Source organism: Heptranchias perlo, chromosome 1, assembly GCF_035084215.1.
Source record: "Heptranchias perlo isolate sHepPer1 chromosome 1, sHepPer1.hap1, whole genome shotgun sequence".
NCBI classification, from domain to species: Eukaryota; Metazoa; Chordata; class Chondrichthyes; order Hexanchiformes; family Hexanchidae; genus Heptranchias; species Heptranchias perlo.
In genome coordinates this window covers 126,427,161-126,443,389 of record NC_090325.1, presented here as the reverse complement: position 1 = coordinate 126,443,389, position 16,229 = coordinate 126,427,161, and the positions used below count along the sequence as shown (strand labels likewise).

Genomic DNA, 16,229 nt, shown 5'->3' with positions numbered 1-16,229 from the left:
TTGGACAAGTGTGGATTGATTAGGGAAAGCCAGCAAGGATTTGTTAAAGGCAAATCAAGTTTATCTAACGTGATTGAGTTTTTTGATGAAGTAACAGAGAGGGTTGATGAGGGCAATGCGGTCGATGTGGTATATATGGACTTTCAAAGGCGTTTGATAAAGTGCCGCATAATAGGCTTGTCATCAAGATTGAAGCCCACTGAATAAAGGAGGCAGTAGCAGCATGGATACAAAATTGGCTAAGTCACAGGAAACAGAGAGTAGTGGTGAACGGTTGTTTTTCAGAGGTGTACAGTGGTGTGTTCCCCAGGGGTCGATACTAGGACCACTGCTTTTCTTGATTATATATTAATGACTAGGGCTTGGGTGTACAGGGCACAATTTCAAAATTTGCTGATGACACAAAACTTGGAAGTGTAGTGAACAGTGAGGAGGATAGTGATAGACTTCAAGAGGATATAGACAGGCTGGTGGAATGGGCGGACACGTGGCAGATGAAATCGCATAAAAATGCAAAGTGCTACATTTTGGTAGGAAGAACAAGGAGGGTCAATATAAACTGGAGGGCACAATTCTAAAAGGGGTACAGGAACAGAGGGATCTGGGGGTATATGTGCACAAATCGTTGAAAGTGGCAGGGCAGGTTGAGAAAGTGGTTAAAAAAGCATAGAGTACAAAAGCAAGGAAGTCATGATGAACCTTTATAAAACACTGGTTCGGCCACAACTGGAGTATTGTGTCCAATTCTGGGCACCTCACTTTAGGAAAGATGTGAAGGCCTTAGAGAGGGTGCAAAAAAGATTTACTAGGATGATTCCAGAGATGGGGGACTTTACTTATGTGGATAGACTGGAGAAGCTGGTGTTGTTCTCCTTGGAACAGAGAAGGTTGAGAGGAGATTTGATAGAGAGAAACTGTTCCCATTGGCAGAAGAGTCAAGAACCAGAGGACACAGATTTAAGGTGATTGGCAAAAGAACCAAAGGCGACATGAGGAAAAACTTTTTTTTTTACACAGCGAGTGATTAGGATCTGGAATGCACTGCCAGGGGGAGGAGGAGGCAGATTCAATTGTGGCCTTCAAAAGGGAACTGGATAAGTACTTGAAAGGAAAAATTTGCAGGGCTACGGGGATAGGGCGGGGTAGTGGGACTAGCTGGATTGCTCTTGCATGGAGCCAGCATAGACTCGATGGGCCGAATGGCTTCCTTCCATGCTGTACCCTTTCTATGACTCTGTAATTCAGATTCTAGATTATGCATTAACAGGATCCATGAGTGGTTACCTAGTTTTTCTTCATCCTCATGGCTCATTAACATTGTGATTTTGGTACTCTCCGTCTGCTGAGGTGAGTATGTAATACTTTCAACTTGGAATTGGGCCATGGTTGCAGAGGGCTGGCTTGTGCGGTTCAAAGCATCTTCTCTTTGATAAACCTCATCCCTCAGCTGGGAGATCAGTCGGTAATTGCTATCCAAATCCTACAAGGGATAACAAGGTGTTAAAGGTTTGGAAACACAAGTGATCCAGTAGTTCATTCTCAATGCTGTGGTTATGGACCCAAGCTCCAGCAGCAATCATGAGTTTGAAACAATTCACACAGCGGCACAAGAGGAATTTAAACAATGTGATGCCCGACAATGGTATAGATCAGATCTCTGGAAACTTCCTATGAGTGCCAGGACAGTTTTTAAACAGTTGCACTGCTCCTCTACATTAGCACATTTGTTCCTGCAGTAAGCATAATGAGGATAAATTTATGCATGGGCTCTTCCAATCACGCGCGTAATTTCAACAGAAGGGCAGGAGGACCCCTGCACAAATTCACCCAATGTATTTAAACACAGGTCAATGCTTGGATACACTGGGCTAGAAATTCCACAGCCATTTTTTTTTTTAGGCACTATGCAGCCTCCTAGGGTCCCAAAGCGGCGTCCAGAATATGCGCGCATGCTTCTAGCTTGCCATCTTGGTAAAGGCGTTTGCGCACGCACAAATAACGAACACCAGTACCATGTAAAGTAAGGAGAACATGCATTAGATCAGTATGAAATGCTGATTTAAAGGGATAGATGCCATTTTGGCCCTCAGTACATTGACTGGAGCGTTGTCTTAACCATGAACAGCTGAACATGTCGTAGACGGCCTGGAGGATCCCCCACCAGCGCTATTTAAAGGGACCATGCAGGATTTACAGATTAGTTGCTGGATTATTGCTTCTGGCTGCTGATGCATTTGTACCTGTTTTTGGAGGTTGCACTTGCTGCCTCCTGTTATGCACCACCTTCTCCTACAAGAAAGTGGGACGTGTATCAGTGAGTGTCCCGAAAGATGTTTGGGTGATGTGCCTGTCACGGATGAATAGCTGCCAGTGTGTGTGGTCTGTGAGTTGTGGGTGCGCGGCTTACAACAGTGGTAATGTGTGAGAGTGAGATGAAGCATCTGATTGAAAGAGTTTGTTGGTATGTGGGTGATGGGGGGTGTAATGCGTGGAACAGTGGATGCGACTAGTCGTGCCGTTAGTAGGAGATGCCACTTGGCAGTTGACCTCACTCACCTTGACCACTCGTGTCAAAGCATTGAACTTCTTCCTGCACTACATCCATGTTTGTGGTGCTGTGTGCCTGGCATTGACTTCATCCCCTACTGCCTCCCATTGCCTCGGGCGCATATGTCTGGAGGGTCTCCTGCACCCGTGCAGATATAGGATGCCGGTCCTTCTGTCCACCTCTTGTACCAAGGCCTCTAGTGCCTTCTCATCAGAGAACCTTGGTGCATGTACTCTCGCAGGCCTGGTACAAACTCAGATTGGCAGATTGGTGAGGTCTGGCGTGCAGATTGCAGGATGTGGGATTTAGTGGTGCGCAACCCTTATTCAATATTTTAGCGTAACTCAACAGTTTGTAAACATAGGGATGGGACCTGCATCTGTGTTTTACGTGCGTGATGCCTGATCTCCGTTCAGACTCCGTGCGGACCCATATCGTGTATTTTGAAAATAAGAGGTGCAGTCTACCTTTAAGCCACTCACGATATCGGGGCCCCCTGCTGGTGAGCAGCCTCTCAACAGCCGCTCACCAGTGCAGCTCGGCCTGGCTGCTCACCACGATCAGGTAAATGACCAGGCAGCAGGAATCTCACGTGCTGCCTGCATTTCAATGACCGGGCGTGGGTTAATCGTGCACCCCAACCCTCGCGCCTGGTTTCGGGCCTTATCAAATTTAACCCCCATTATGCATATTGCAAGGGGAAAATTGGTTAATGCAGCGTAACGGTGTCATTAGGGGTTGTGATATGGAATGTTGTTAGCCCCTGGGAGGCAACATAGATGGATAACTTTAAGAAAGGCAAGTAATTTCTAGAAAGATCTGTCAGTCTGTCTGTCTTTCTTTCTTTGAGACTGCATCTCAAACATCAAACCATGCACACAATTTGATAATCTCCTATCCTTGTTATATACATGTAGTTTCTATAACTGACAATTGATTTTTGCTTACATTTCAAAGGGCACACTTTCCACAGCCTTTAAAAGTTGTGACTGGTTCTGTCCAACTGAACAAGATGATTACAGGGAAGAATTGGGAGATTTTAAACTTCATTTCTTTTAGTGTTGTTTTAGAGATTGAAAAGACACTAAAAACCCAAATCTAATGAAAATCTCTGATTAGATATCAGAACACGTTCTCTTTCACATGCTAGCAACATTTACTGGTTTGGTCCGATGGACCAGTGTATTTTTAGGGTGCCGCTGAAAAGCTATGACCTGTTTGGTAATCAAAACTTTACACTTGATTGTTACAAAAGATCCTTGGGGACAGTCCCAAAGAAACAATAACATGAAAACAATATTAACCTGTTCCAGTTGACCTTGGTGAGATTTCAGATTTTCTGAGATGTTATGCATTCTTTCCAGTGATTCTTCAAACTGGTCCAGTTCAGTGGCCTAAAAAAAAAGAGACACCTTACTGCATCTGGAAGAAACTTAGCTACAATTTTCTGTCATAGTAACTGCCTCACTTTCAGGCGTTCACAATATTGTTTTACTTCTGCGTGCATCTTTATCCTGTTAAGTTGAAGACAATACCGTGTGAAAATTTGGAAGTTGCCTGCATGAATGAGTGAGTAGAAGGTTCTGTGGAAATTGTCCGCCATACAGCAGTCATGAGTAGAGACAGGTAGAGGGAGTGCACAGCCAACCAGAGGTCTAAGCAGAGGGGGGCAGAAAGGATTAAAGTTAGAAAACGCCTGTATTCTATCTTATATTTTCCATTACTGGAAAAAAGGCTAAAGAGTAGGAATTACTGTACATTATCGTATGAACACTTGATGCACTTGTATCAAATTCCTCACTCCAAAAGTTTAACGGGGTCTGTAATTGGCTTTTTCCTTTCTGTCACAGTACATACAGGATTAAAAACCAGGTTCACTCACAGAAAATGGCCATGCATAATGTGAAATACAACTGCCCCAGCAAAAGGCCGCAGCCAGGGACCATCCCCAATCGGCAAAGATTGGGGGTTGATATTAATACCCCCACAATGGGCGGATGGGGATTGTGGGGGGCAGCGGGTTAAAAATGTAAAATCACGAAACACGACCCCAATCTGGTTGCCACGCTCCGACCCCTCCCGATTGCTGGCCTCCAACACACCCACAACCCCTGATCTTTCCCTCCCGATTGCTGGCCTCTGACACCCCACCCCCACCCCAACCCCCAATCTTTGCCGATTGGGGACAGTCCCCAGCTGCGGCCTTTTACTGCTGGCTTTCCCGCCCGGCAGCCAGCCAGCGAGACAACCTGGCTGGCTGCCGATTGGGAAATGGAATAAAAGAATGATAACGAGGTCCTGCTGTTAAATTCAGCACAACCTCCGCGTTCCTGGGATGTCCGGGTTTTCCCAACGCAAACATGCTCCCCCGCTCCCCATAAATATCGAGGCCTATATGTTTAGTCAGGTATTTGATGGCTAGGCCAAGCTATTCACTTTATATATAAGCACCTTTTGGAAAATCCTTAATAAAAACAAAAATGCTGGAAATACTCAGCAAGTCAGGCAGCATCCGTGGAGAAAGAAACAGAGTTGACGTTTCAGGTTGATGACTTTTCATCAGAACTGGAAAAAGTTGAAGATTAAGCAGTTTTTAAGCAAGTACAGAGCCAGGGAAAGGGGGAGGGGAGGGAAGGAAAGAACAAAAGGGAAGGTCTGTGATAGGGTGGAGGACAGGAATGATTAAATGACAAAAGGGATGATGATGGGGAAGGCAAGGAGGGTGGTAATGGGACAAATAAAGAAACAAAAGATGGGTCTAGAGGAGCTGTAAATAGAAATATCAGAACCATTAGCAGCACATGCTGTCAGAAAAAAGGGGAGCAGTGCTTATGATCTGAAATTATTGAAATCGATGCTGAGTCCAGAAGGTTGTAAAGTGCCTAATTGAAAGATGAGGTGCTGTTCCACGAAAATGGAAATCTTTCTTTGAGCCTCTCTAATCCGGCTTTCACCCTTCTCACAGCACTAAGATGGCCCTGGCTAAACTCAAAAAATGACATCCTTTGTGACTGTGACAAGTCCATTATTTCTCCCTGTCCTTTCCACAGCATCTGATACAGTTGACCAAACCATCCTCCTCCACTGTTAAATTCCATGGACCTGCCCTTGCATAGTTCTATTTCAACCTGTCTAAACACAACCTTCACATCTCCAGCAACAGCTTCCCGCCTGCCCCTGCTCCATCACCTCTGAGTCTCCCAAGGATCTATCCTTGAACTCTCCTCTTCTTAATCTACATGTTGCCCCTCGACGACATCATTTGCAAGCATGGGATCAACTTCCATATGTATGCTGAGGACACCCTACTTTGCCTCTCCACCACTTATCTCAGCCGTACGATCACCCATATACTGTCAGAACTGCCTGGCCCAACATCAAAGCCTGTATAAGTCATCACTTTCTCTAACTGAACGTGGATTTTCTGTTTGATCCCTGAGCTGACTACAAATTACCCAGATATTGGGCAGCTAGAGGCATACCCTCCGGGAGTGAGGGCTCATCTATATGAGTGGTCTGAAGCACTGGGCTCAAGAATAATATCTGGGGCAAAAATCCCAAAATGTGAGAGAGGCATTAATTAATTTAAAATAACATGCTATGTCTTTGCCAAAAGTAATTTATGCCCTAATAAAGCTTCTTTGCTTGTAAGTTTATTTTGTTGTAAATACAGGGGTAGAAATGTTGCACTGGTTCCTCTCTTCCCCCCACCCCCCACCATAATTTGATGGAAAATTTTCAGAAACCCTGGAGAAAGCATGAACATTTTGACGGGAGACCAGGGACATCTCTACAGAATTTCCAAGCGAAAGGCTTCTCTTTTTGCTCATTAAACATGTGCATTGGAATATCTATGAAAACCAATGTATGATGGTTTGATGGTATCGTTTCAAGGTGCGATTATTTTTATATCTCCCTTTCCTTTGATTGCAAATGTGATTTATTTCCGCGTACAGACTAGCCAAGGGCTACTCAGTTAGTTTGAAAGCAGGTCCACTTATCAAAAATGTCAGAGAGCCTTGGGTCTGGAATCAATCATACCCTAAATTATTCCTCCTTGATCATTGTACAAGGACAAACACAATGAAAGCAGTAATGTATCTGCCATCATACCTGATCCAAAGGTAACACAGAAGCCAGCAAGGCCTGTTGGTTTAAAAGTACACCAATGTAACGTAGGATACTAATGTTCATATTGGTATAACCGGTAGTGCCTATCTCTTGTACACCTATCAAGAGTAATTTCCTACATTATCACCACCCACAACTGTAGGTTCATTATCAGTCACCAATCATTTAGGGAAGGAAAGCACTTTTAAATGAGAGATTTTAAAATAGCTGAACGTGTGTTGAACAAAGTGCACTTACTTTTGTCTAGTCATTAGAATCAACCCCTGAAATCACTTTTCTTCCTCCCATTTCAGTTTAAATCGTGCATGCCATGTGTAATTGATTCCAATCCTCGTGCATGATTCTTACTGGATTAGTATTCTAAATATACTGGGCACAATGAGGAGAACTCATTAAATAATTTAAATACTATGAGGATGGCACTGTTATTTAGAAAATTGTTGTGTTATGTTGTTGCAAAACTTATTTGTAAAAGAAATGTGAGTGTGAGTGCAGTTTGAGGGCAGTGACCTCATTGTACTTCAGAGCACCAGACCAATCCAGGCACCTGAGCTGTGCTTTCAAGGTTGCAGTAGTGAGCTCCCTGGTAACTCTGGTGGAAGAATGGATTGCCTTATGATGGTATTCTGGGGATGTGCACAGGTGTTATCAGCCATGGCTGTAGAAGGTATCCTTGCTCTCCCAGGATCCACTGAGACAATTGCCTTTCTGGTTGAAAGAGCAATGGCAAGTGAACTGTTTTAAAATGAAGGTATCATGGCAGCTGCCATGGCTAGTATAACGTGATGCTGATGGTCACAAAGAAATTGGACATTCAAAGTGGAATCCTTTCCTGGGGATAGATGACTCCTTGTACTTTGGTGAATCCTGGCCCTTGGGAAAATTGCACTGCCCTGTCATGTTGCCACCAGTTTTCCATGGGGAAGGTGATGATCTGGCTTGCACAAGCAAAATATGCATCTATGACTTCTAGTCTTGGATGAGCCACGATTTCTTCCAGTTCAACATTGGGAAGACCAAAGCCATTGTCTTTGGGCCCCACCACAAACTCCATACCCTGGCCACCAATTCCATCCGACCGTCATCTCAAGCTATTCCAGATTGTTTGCAATCTGTGTTCTATTTGATCTAGAGCTGAGTTTCTAACCCTCTATCCTCTCTATCACAATGACCGCCTATTTCTACCTCCGTAACATCATTCACTTCTACCCATACCCCAGTCCATCTGCTCCTGAAACTTTCAACCCTCATGCCTTTGTCACCTCCAGTCTCGACTATTCCAATGGTCTTCTGGTTGACCTCCCATCCTCCAGCCTCTATAACTTCAGCTCATCCAAAACGCTGCTGCCACATACTAGCCTGCACCACATACCTCTCACCTATCACCCCTGTTCTTGGCTCCCAGTCCCCCAGTGCCTCAAATTTAAAATTCTCATCCTCATGTTTAAATCACTTCATGACCTCACTCCTCCCGGTCTCTTTAACCTTCTCCAGCCCTATAATCCCACTCCCCCTGCCCCACAACTCTCCATTCCTCCGACTCTGACCTTTTGTTCGTTCCCCCTCTCTTTGCCTTGAGCCATCCAGGCTCTATGCTCTGGAATTGCCTCCCTAAACTCCTCTGCCTCCCTCTTTAAATCCCACCTTTTCAACCAAGCTTTTGGACACCTCCTTCTTTGGTTCAGCGTCCATCTTTTTCTCATTATGCCTCTGCGAGGCACTTTTTGATGTCTTTGCACCTTAAAGGTGCTATATAAATGCAAGTTGTTATGTTGCTTTCCTTCAAGCATCTGTGTACAGTCAATGCAGAATATTTTTCAAAAGGTGAGAGACTAAGAAATGTTGGTAGTCAGAGGGATTTTGGGTGTCCGTGTACACTAATCACAGCACGTTAACACACAGGTACAGCAAGCAATAATGAAGGCAAATGGTATGTTAGCCATTATTGCAAGGGGGTTGGCGTATAAGAGTAAGATCATAAGAAACAGAAGCAGCAGTAGGCCCCTCGAGCTTGCTCTACCGTTCAGTAAGATCATGGCTGATCTTCGACCTTAATTCCACTTTCCCGCCTGATCCCCATATCCTTTGATTCCCCTAGAGTCCAAAAATCTATCTATCTATCTCAGCCTTGAATATACTCAATGACTCCGCATCCACTGCCCTCTGGGGTAGAGAATTCCAAAGATTCACAACCCTCTGAGTGAAGAAATTCCTCCTCATCTCAGTCTTAAATGGCTGAACCCTTATTTTGAGACTATGATCCCTAGTTCTAGACTCTCCAGCCAGGGGAAACAACCTCTCAGCATCTATCCTGTCAAGCCCCCTGAGAATCTTATATGTTTCAATGAGATCACCTCTTGTTCTTTTAAACTCCAATCTCTGCTCATAGGACAACCCTCTCATCCCAGGAATCAATTTCGTAAATCTTTGTTGCACTGCCTATAAGGCAAGTATATCCTTCCTTAGATAAGGAGACCAAAACTGTACAGAGTACTCTAGGTGAGGTACTGTATGGCCTACTCCCTACTCCTGTTCCTATTTCTTATGTTACTGATGTCCCTAGAGGTAGTCTGGAATGATCCCAAAGCATAAAAATTCGGGGTGGTGGTGACTTTGATGGACAATGCGAGTCTACAATAGGGATGGACTGCAGATCAGGTTACAGCATATGGCATAACTCATTGATGGTTTCACTTGTAAGTGCAGCTTCCGCACGCACTGCTTTTGGGTCAGATGGAGGTAGAGCATTTAATCTGTATATTATAGATTGAGAATATGTGCAACTCGGTGCTAAACACCTCCTGTGGTGCCTGATTCTGTCTGCTCCTCCTCCTCTTCCTCCAAAAAGCATAAAGAGAGGTATTGCTAATGAAAATCCAGTAATGGTCTCTGTAGAATGGGTGTGGTGGCAAAAATGAAAGCCCCACAGCAGACAGCAAAAAGCACTAGTCAATAGTGAACCAAAAAAATTGTAAAATAAGGATTTCACACTGCCTTCAAAATTACCTGCTGTGACCCTTTAGAAGCACTTCTGCCTTTTCAGTAGTGCCTTACAACACCAGATGCCTGTTTTATAGGAACATAGGAACAGGAGTAGGCCATTCAGCCCCTCGTGCCTGCTCCGCCATTTGATAAGATCATGGCTGATCTGTGATCTAACTCCTTGGGCTCTATTTTAGCACCCGCTATCGGGTGCGTTCCCCGCGGGGAGGGTGGGGGGCTCCGAAAATCGGAGAATAACGGAGCTGGACCGGAGCCCGCCCCGAACCCGCGCACTTCCGGGTTCCCCACTGACGCGCCGACGTGCGCGCGCAGCCCCTGCTGGTGGGAATCCCGCAGGCAATTAAAGCCAGCGGGATGCCACTTGACAGTATTTATTTAGGTATTTCAGGTCATTAATTGACCTGATTAAGGGATTATGTGGGATTTTAGAACAAACTGGGACTATTTCCCACACTGGGGGAAACACTCCCAGGTCAAATGGACGTGTTGCAGCTGTAAAGGTCCATTTGACAGGTGGGGGGGGGGGGTGGGTAGGTGGGGGGGGTGGGGGGAGACCCTCACCCATTGCAGGAGGCCACTCTGTCACTTGGGACAAAGTTTGGCCTCCACCACCCTCCTCCTGACAGTCAAAGTCACCAACCTGCACACTTACCCCGGGGTCCGGAGACATGTGCCTACCTTGCTGACCCCCTCAGATGTACATCTTGCGGATGGGGGCCGCCGTAGCTGCAGTCATGACCTCCTCGGAGGGCGAACAGCATCACCAGCCTCGCCATCCACGCCGTCCACCTCTGACACGTGGAGCTCCACAACACAGTGCTGTGACACATCCACCTGCACAACAGGAGGGAGGGCTACCGCAGAGAGAGATGCGTCGCAGAGGGCACTACCCTCGCCACAGGGTCCACAGACCGAGGCTCAGCCTCCTGGACCTCTCCGAGCAGCAGTGCACACGGAGGCTCAGAGTCACTCGACATGTAGTCGTGGACATCTGCAGCCTCTTTCATGCCGAGCTGCTCCTGGCTGGCCCGAGCACCATCTTCTTACCTGTCGCTGTCAAAGTCACCACTGCCCTCAACAACTTCTCCTCCGCATCCTTCCAAGGTGCAACTGGGGACATCGCCGATGTCTCTCAGTCATCTGCGCAGAAGTGCCCTGCAAATACACCTACACCCACTCTGCAGTGACACAATGGGTGGCATCAGTTGTGGGTCTTCATAGTGATCCTCAGGAGAGGGCATTATTGCACAAACCAGACAGGATTCGCGAAGACATGTCAGTAGTGGTGCCAATATAATATGTAATGTGAGTTGTTCAGAAATTCAATATAAGTAACACCCATGACAAATCCTCAAACACCCTTGTGCATCCCCTTCATGCTCACGACACGTTTGCCTTACGCTGCCTACTGCACACATGTGATGCATGCCCTGTGGCTGCAGCACAGGTAGTGGCAGGTTGAGTGAGGCTGGCCGTGAAAGAGATGCACGAGAGGGTGAGTATGAGATAGAGCCATGAGATTGTATGAGGATTGGGTTGAGTGGTAGTGGCGGGATGAGTACTGGCGAGGTGAGTAGGTGCAGGTAAGATGAGGATGAGGTTTGAGTGGGTATGAGGGGTGATGTGACAGACTAGTGTTGGCAGTGCTGAAGGAGATGTGGGGTGGGGGCAGTGATGTGGCAGATGGAGTGCAGGGGAAAGACTACGTGTACTCACTTTGGCTGACCTACTGAGGTCATTGGAGCACCTCCTGCACTGTATGCAGGTGGGCGATATGTTGGTGGCGCTGGTGACCTCCTCTGCCACCTCGAGCCAGGCCTTCCTGGTGGCAGAGGCAGGCCGCTTCCTCCCGCCCGCCGGGAGGAAGACCTCTGTCCGCCCCCTCCTCCTCACCCCATCTGATGATACCTGGGGTGAGGCATCATTAAACTGGGAGCAGCCTTCCCCCTGGGCTGCTCCATGCTGTAATTTTTGCTATTTGTTGCAGCATCTGTCAGTGGAGGACTGCCCCTTTAAATAGAGCGCCTCCAGCTGACAGATCGTACTGCGCATGCGCAGCCCACCCGACGCGCAGATCAGCAGCGGGGAACCCGGAGGAGCAGGTAAGTGGATCCAATTAGTGGATTGGATGCTACAATCGCGCGGGAAGCTGACTAATTTCACCGGGCGTGTTACCCACGCGCCCGATAGCCCCCCCCGCCGAGAACCCGCAGCCCTGGTAACATCGGGCTCCATATACCTGCCTTTGGCCCATATCCCTTAATACCTCTGGTTGCCAAAAAGCTATCTATCTCAGATTTAAATTTAGCAATTGAGCTAGTATCAATTGCCGTTTGCGGAAGAGAGTTCCAAACTTCTACAACCCTTTGTGTGTAGAAATGTTTTCTAATCTCGCTCCTGAAAGGTCTGTCTCTCATTTTTAGACTGTGCCCCCTATTCCTAAAATCCCCAACCAGCGGAAATAGTTTCTCTCTATCCACCCTATCTGTTCCCCTTAATATCTTATAAACTTCGATCAGATCACCCCTTAACCTTCGAAACTCTAGAGAATACAACCCCAGTTTGTGTAATCTCTCCTCGTAACTTAACCCTTGAAGTCCGGGTATCATTCTAGTAAACCTACGGTGCAATCCCTACAAGGCCAATATGTCCTTCCGAAGGTGCGGTGCCCAGAACTGCTCACAGTACTCCAGGTGCGGTCTAACCAGGGTTTTGTATAGCTGCAGCATAACTTCTGCCCCCTTGTACTCTAGTCCTCTAGATATAAAGGCCAACATTCCATTTGCCTTCTTGATTATTTTCTGCACCTGTTCATGACACTTCAATGATTTATGTACCTGAACCCCAAAGTCCCTTTCGACATCCACTGTTTTTAACTTTTTACCATTTAGAAAGTACCCTGTTCTATCCTTTTTTGATCCAAAGTGGATGACCTCACATTTACCTACATTGAATTCCATCTGCCACAATTTTGCCCATTCACCTAATCTATCAATATCGCTTTGTAATTTTATGTTTTCATCTACACTGCTTACAATCCCACCAATCTTTGTGTCATCGGCAAACTTAGATATGAGACTTTCTATGCCTTCATCTAAGTCGTTAATAAATATTGTGAATAATTGAGGCCCCAAGACAGATCCCTGCGGGACTCCACTAGTCACATCCTGCCAATGTGAGTACCTTCCCATTATCCCTACTCTCTGTCTCCTTTCGCTCAGCCAACTTCCTAACCAAGTCCGTACTTTTCCCTCGATTCCATGGGCTTCTATCTTAGCTAATAGTCTCTTATGTGGGAACTTATCAAATGCCTTCTGGAAGTCCATATAAATAACACCCATTGACATTTCCCTGTCCACTACTTTAGTCACCTCTTCAAAAAATTCAATCAGGTTTGTCAGGCACGACCTACCTTTCACAAATCCATGCTCGCTCTCCCTGATTAACTGAAAATTCTCGAGGTGTTCAGTCACCCTATCCTTAATTATAGACTCCAGCATTTTCCACACAACAGATGTTAGGCTAACTGGTCTATAATTCCCCGGTTTCCCTCTCTCTCCTTTCTTAAAAAGCGGAGTGACATGTGCAATTTTCCAATCTAGTGGGACAGTTCCTGAATCTAGAGAACTTTGAAAGATTATAGTTCGGGCATCCGCAATTTGCTCACCTACTTTCTTTCAAACCCTGGGATGGAAACCATCTGGTCCTGGGGATTTGTCACTCTTTAGTGCTATTATTTTCTTCATTACTGTTGCTTTACTTATGTTAATTTTATCGAGTCCCTGTGCCCGATTCAATATTAGTTTTCTTGGGATTTCCGGCATGCTATTCTCTTTTTCTACTGTAAATACTGACGCAAAGTAATTGTTCAACATGTTCCCCATTTCCCCATTGTCAATGACAATATCCCCACTTTCAGTTTTTAAGGGGCCAACACTGCTCCTGACCACCCTCTTTTTCCTAATATAACTATAAAAGTTCTTCGTATTGGTTTTGATATCCCTTGTGAGTTTCTTTTCATACTCTCTTTTTGTAGCCCTTACTATCTGTTTTGTGACCCTTTGTTGATCTTTGTATCTTTCCCATTCGCCAGGATCTGTGCCATTTTTTGCCTTTTTGTATGCCCTTTCCCTATGTCTTATACTGTCCCTTACCTCTTTAGTTGCCCATGGCTTTTTTTTTGGCAAGTAGAGTTTTTGCCCCTCAGGGGTATAAACCGATTCTGTATCACGTTAAATGTTTCTTTAAACATTTCCCACTGATCATCAGTCGTTTTACCCATTAACAGATTTGCCCAGTTTACTGTGGGCAGTCTCTGTCTCATCCCATTGAAGTCGGCCTTGCCCAAGTCTAGAATCTTAGCAGCTGATTCACTTTTTTCCTTTGCAAACACTACATTGAACTCGATCATATTATGATCACTATTGGATAAATGTTCACACACAGTTAAGCAGTTAACTAAATCTGGTTCATTACTCATTACTAAATCTAGTATGGCTTGCCCCCTTGTTGCCTCTAGGACATACTGCTGTAGAAGACTATCCCGGACACACTCAAGAAATTCACTACCTTTCTGACAGTTGCTCGTCTGCTTTTCCCAATCTATGTGAAGGTTAAAGTCCCCCATTAAGACCACTATGCCTTTCTTACATGCTTGTCTAATCTCTGCATTTATACAATCTAGCACTTCAGAGCTGCTGCCAGGGCTCCTATACACAACTCCCACTATAGTCTTAGATCCTTTCCTATTTCTCAATTCAACCCATAAGGTCTCTGTTGGCTGCTTACCTCTCGTTATATCCCCCTTTATCATTGAAGTGATTTCATCTCTAATCATTATAACCCAGTATATTTAGTTCCCAATCCTGACCATCCTGCAGCCATATCTCAGTAATAGCTATCATGTCATACCCTCCAATTTGAATTTGAACCTATAGTTCATTTAATTTATTCCTTATACTCCGTGCATTTGTATATAGAACTCTGAGTTAGGCCACACACCCTAGCCTGACCTTCAGCTTTGATGCTGGGTTAATCGCCTTACGCCTTCTAGTTTTTATTTTATCTGTCGTGCCTAAAGTACACTTTCTTTCCGCTACTCTACGCTTTTCCCTTTCACTTGTTCTTGAACAACTGTTTGTACTATTTGTATTGTAGATTTCCCCTGGGACTTCCCCTCTCTTGCTGCTCTCAACTTTACTCCCTTCTGACTCCCCGCTCAGGTTCCCATCCCCCTGCCGCTCTAGTTTAAACCTTCCCCAACAGCACTAGCAAACACCCCCGTGAGGACATTGGTCCCGGTCCTGCTCGGGTGTAACCCGTCACTCTTGTACAGGTCCCACCTTCCCCAGAACCGGTCCCAATGTCCCAGGAATCTAAATCCCTCCCTCCTACACCATCCCTGCAGCCACACATTCATCCTGTCTATTCTCCTGTTCCTATTCTCACTAGCATGTGGCACTGGTAGTAATCCTGAGATCACTACCTTTGAAGTCCTGCTTTTTAGTTTATCTCCTAACTCCTTAAATTCACCTTGCAGGACCTCATCCCTTTTTTTTAAACCTATGTCGTTGGTACCAATATGGACCACGACTACTGGCTATTCACCCTCCCCCTCCAGAATGCCCTGCAGCCGCTCCGTGACATCCTTGACCCTAGCACCAGGGAGGCAACATACCATCCTGGAGTCACGTTTGCGGCGGCAGAAATGCCTATCTGTTCCCCTTACAATCGAATCCCCTATCACTATAGCCCTGTCACTCTTCTTCCTTCCCTCCTGTGCAGCAGAGCCACCCGTGGTGCCCCGAACTTGGCTCTTGCTGCTTTCTCCCGATAAGCCATCTCCCCCAACAGTATCCAAAGCAGAATATCTGTTTGAGAGGGAGATGGCCCCAGGGGACTCCTGCTCTACCTGCCTAGTCCTTTTACTCTGCCTGGTAGGTATTAGTTATGTCCATTGGAAACGAAGCAGTAATGATGGAAAGTGGATCTATGGCATCACCATTTCATTATTGCCTCATTTAAACACATCTGCCTATATTTAGGCAAGTGCTTCCAGCAGAAGTGATGGCAGAAAATATGTTGGAAGCAAAAATAGGCAGGAATCCCACGTAACTGGTCCCTACCTCATTTTTTACCTCAGTCACTGCAGTATCACTTAAAGTAGGGAAGTAAACGAGAGGACAATCTGCCTCAAGTGACGATAGGTGGGAGATTTTGGTAAGGAGTAGGGGACTTGGGAGGACCAATGATAATTAGATATTGCTAATTGCATGAGACAGAATAGTATGGATAACTTCCCATTCACTGGCATTCGCAACTTTACCTCCACTGTGCATCTCATTATTTCTTACTATGACTGCTCGATTCCTTCTCAGCATGATGAAATCACAGTGAACTCTAAACTTGATTAAAAACCTAGCTCGGAAATTGATAATCCCTGCACTTAAATTTAATATATGTAAACATATTATAGCTTCTGCTTGTGAATACGAATGCTTTGAACTATTGTGCTCCACATTAAAAGCATCAAAATATAGGCCCTGGA

At 45.6% G+C, this 16,229-nt stretch overlaps 1 protein-coding gene across 2 annotated transcripts in view; it reads right to left on the bottom strand.

Annotated features, from left to right (window-relative positions):
* The window catches only part of LOC137325772 (EF-hand calcium-binding domain-containing protein 14-like), a 52,288-nt gene that overhangs the window by 4,459 nt on the left and 31,600 nt on the right, over positions 1–16,229 (bottom strand). For both annotated transcript variants that reach the window (XM_067990929.1, XM_067990930.1), the window contains exons 7-8: positions 3,853–3,942; positions 1,285–1,480 (exon numbers count right to left, since the gene is read on the bottom strand). In XM_067990929.1, coding sequence (XP_067847030.1) covers positions 1,285–1,480; positions 3,853–3,942 — 286 coding nt within the window. The remainder of the gene's footprint in view (positions 1–1,284; positions 1,481–3,852; positions 3,943–16,229) is intronic.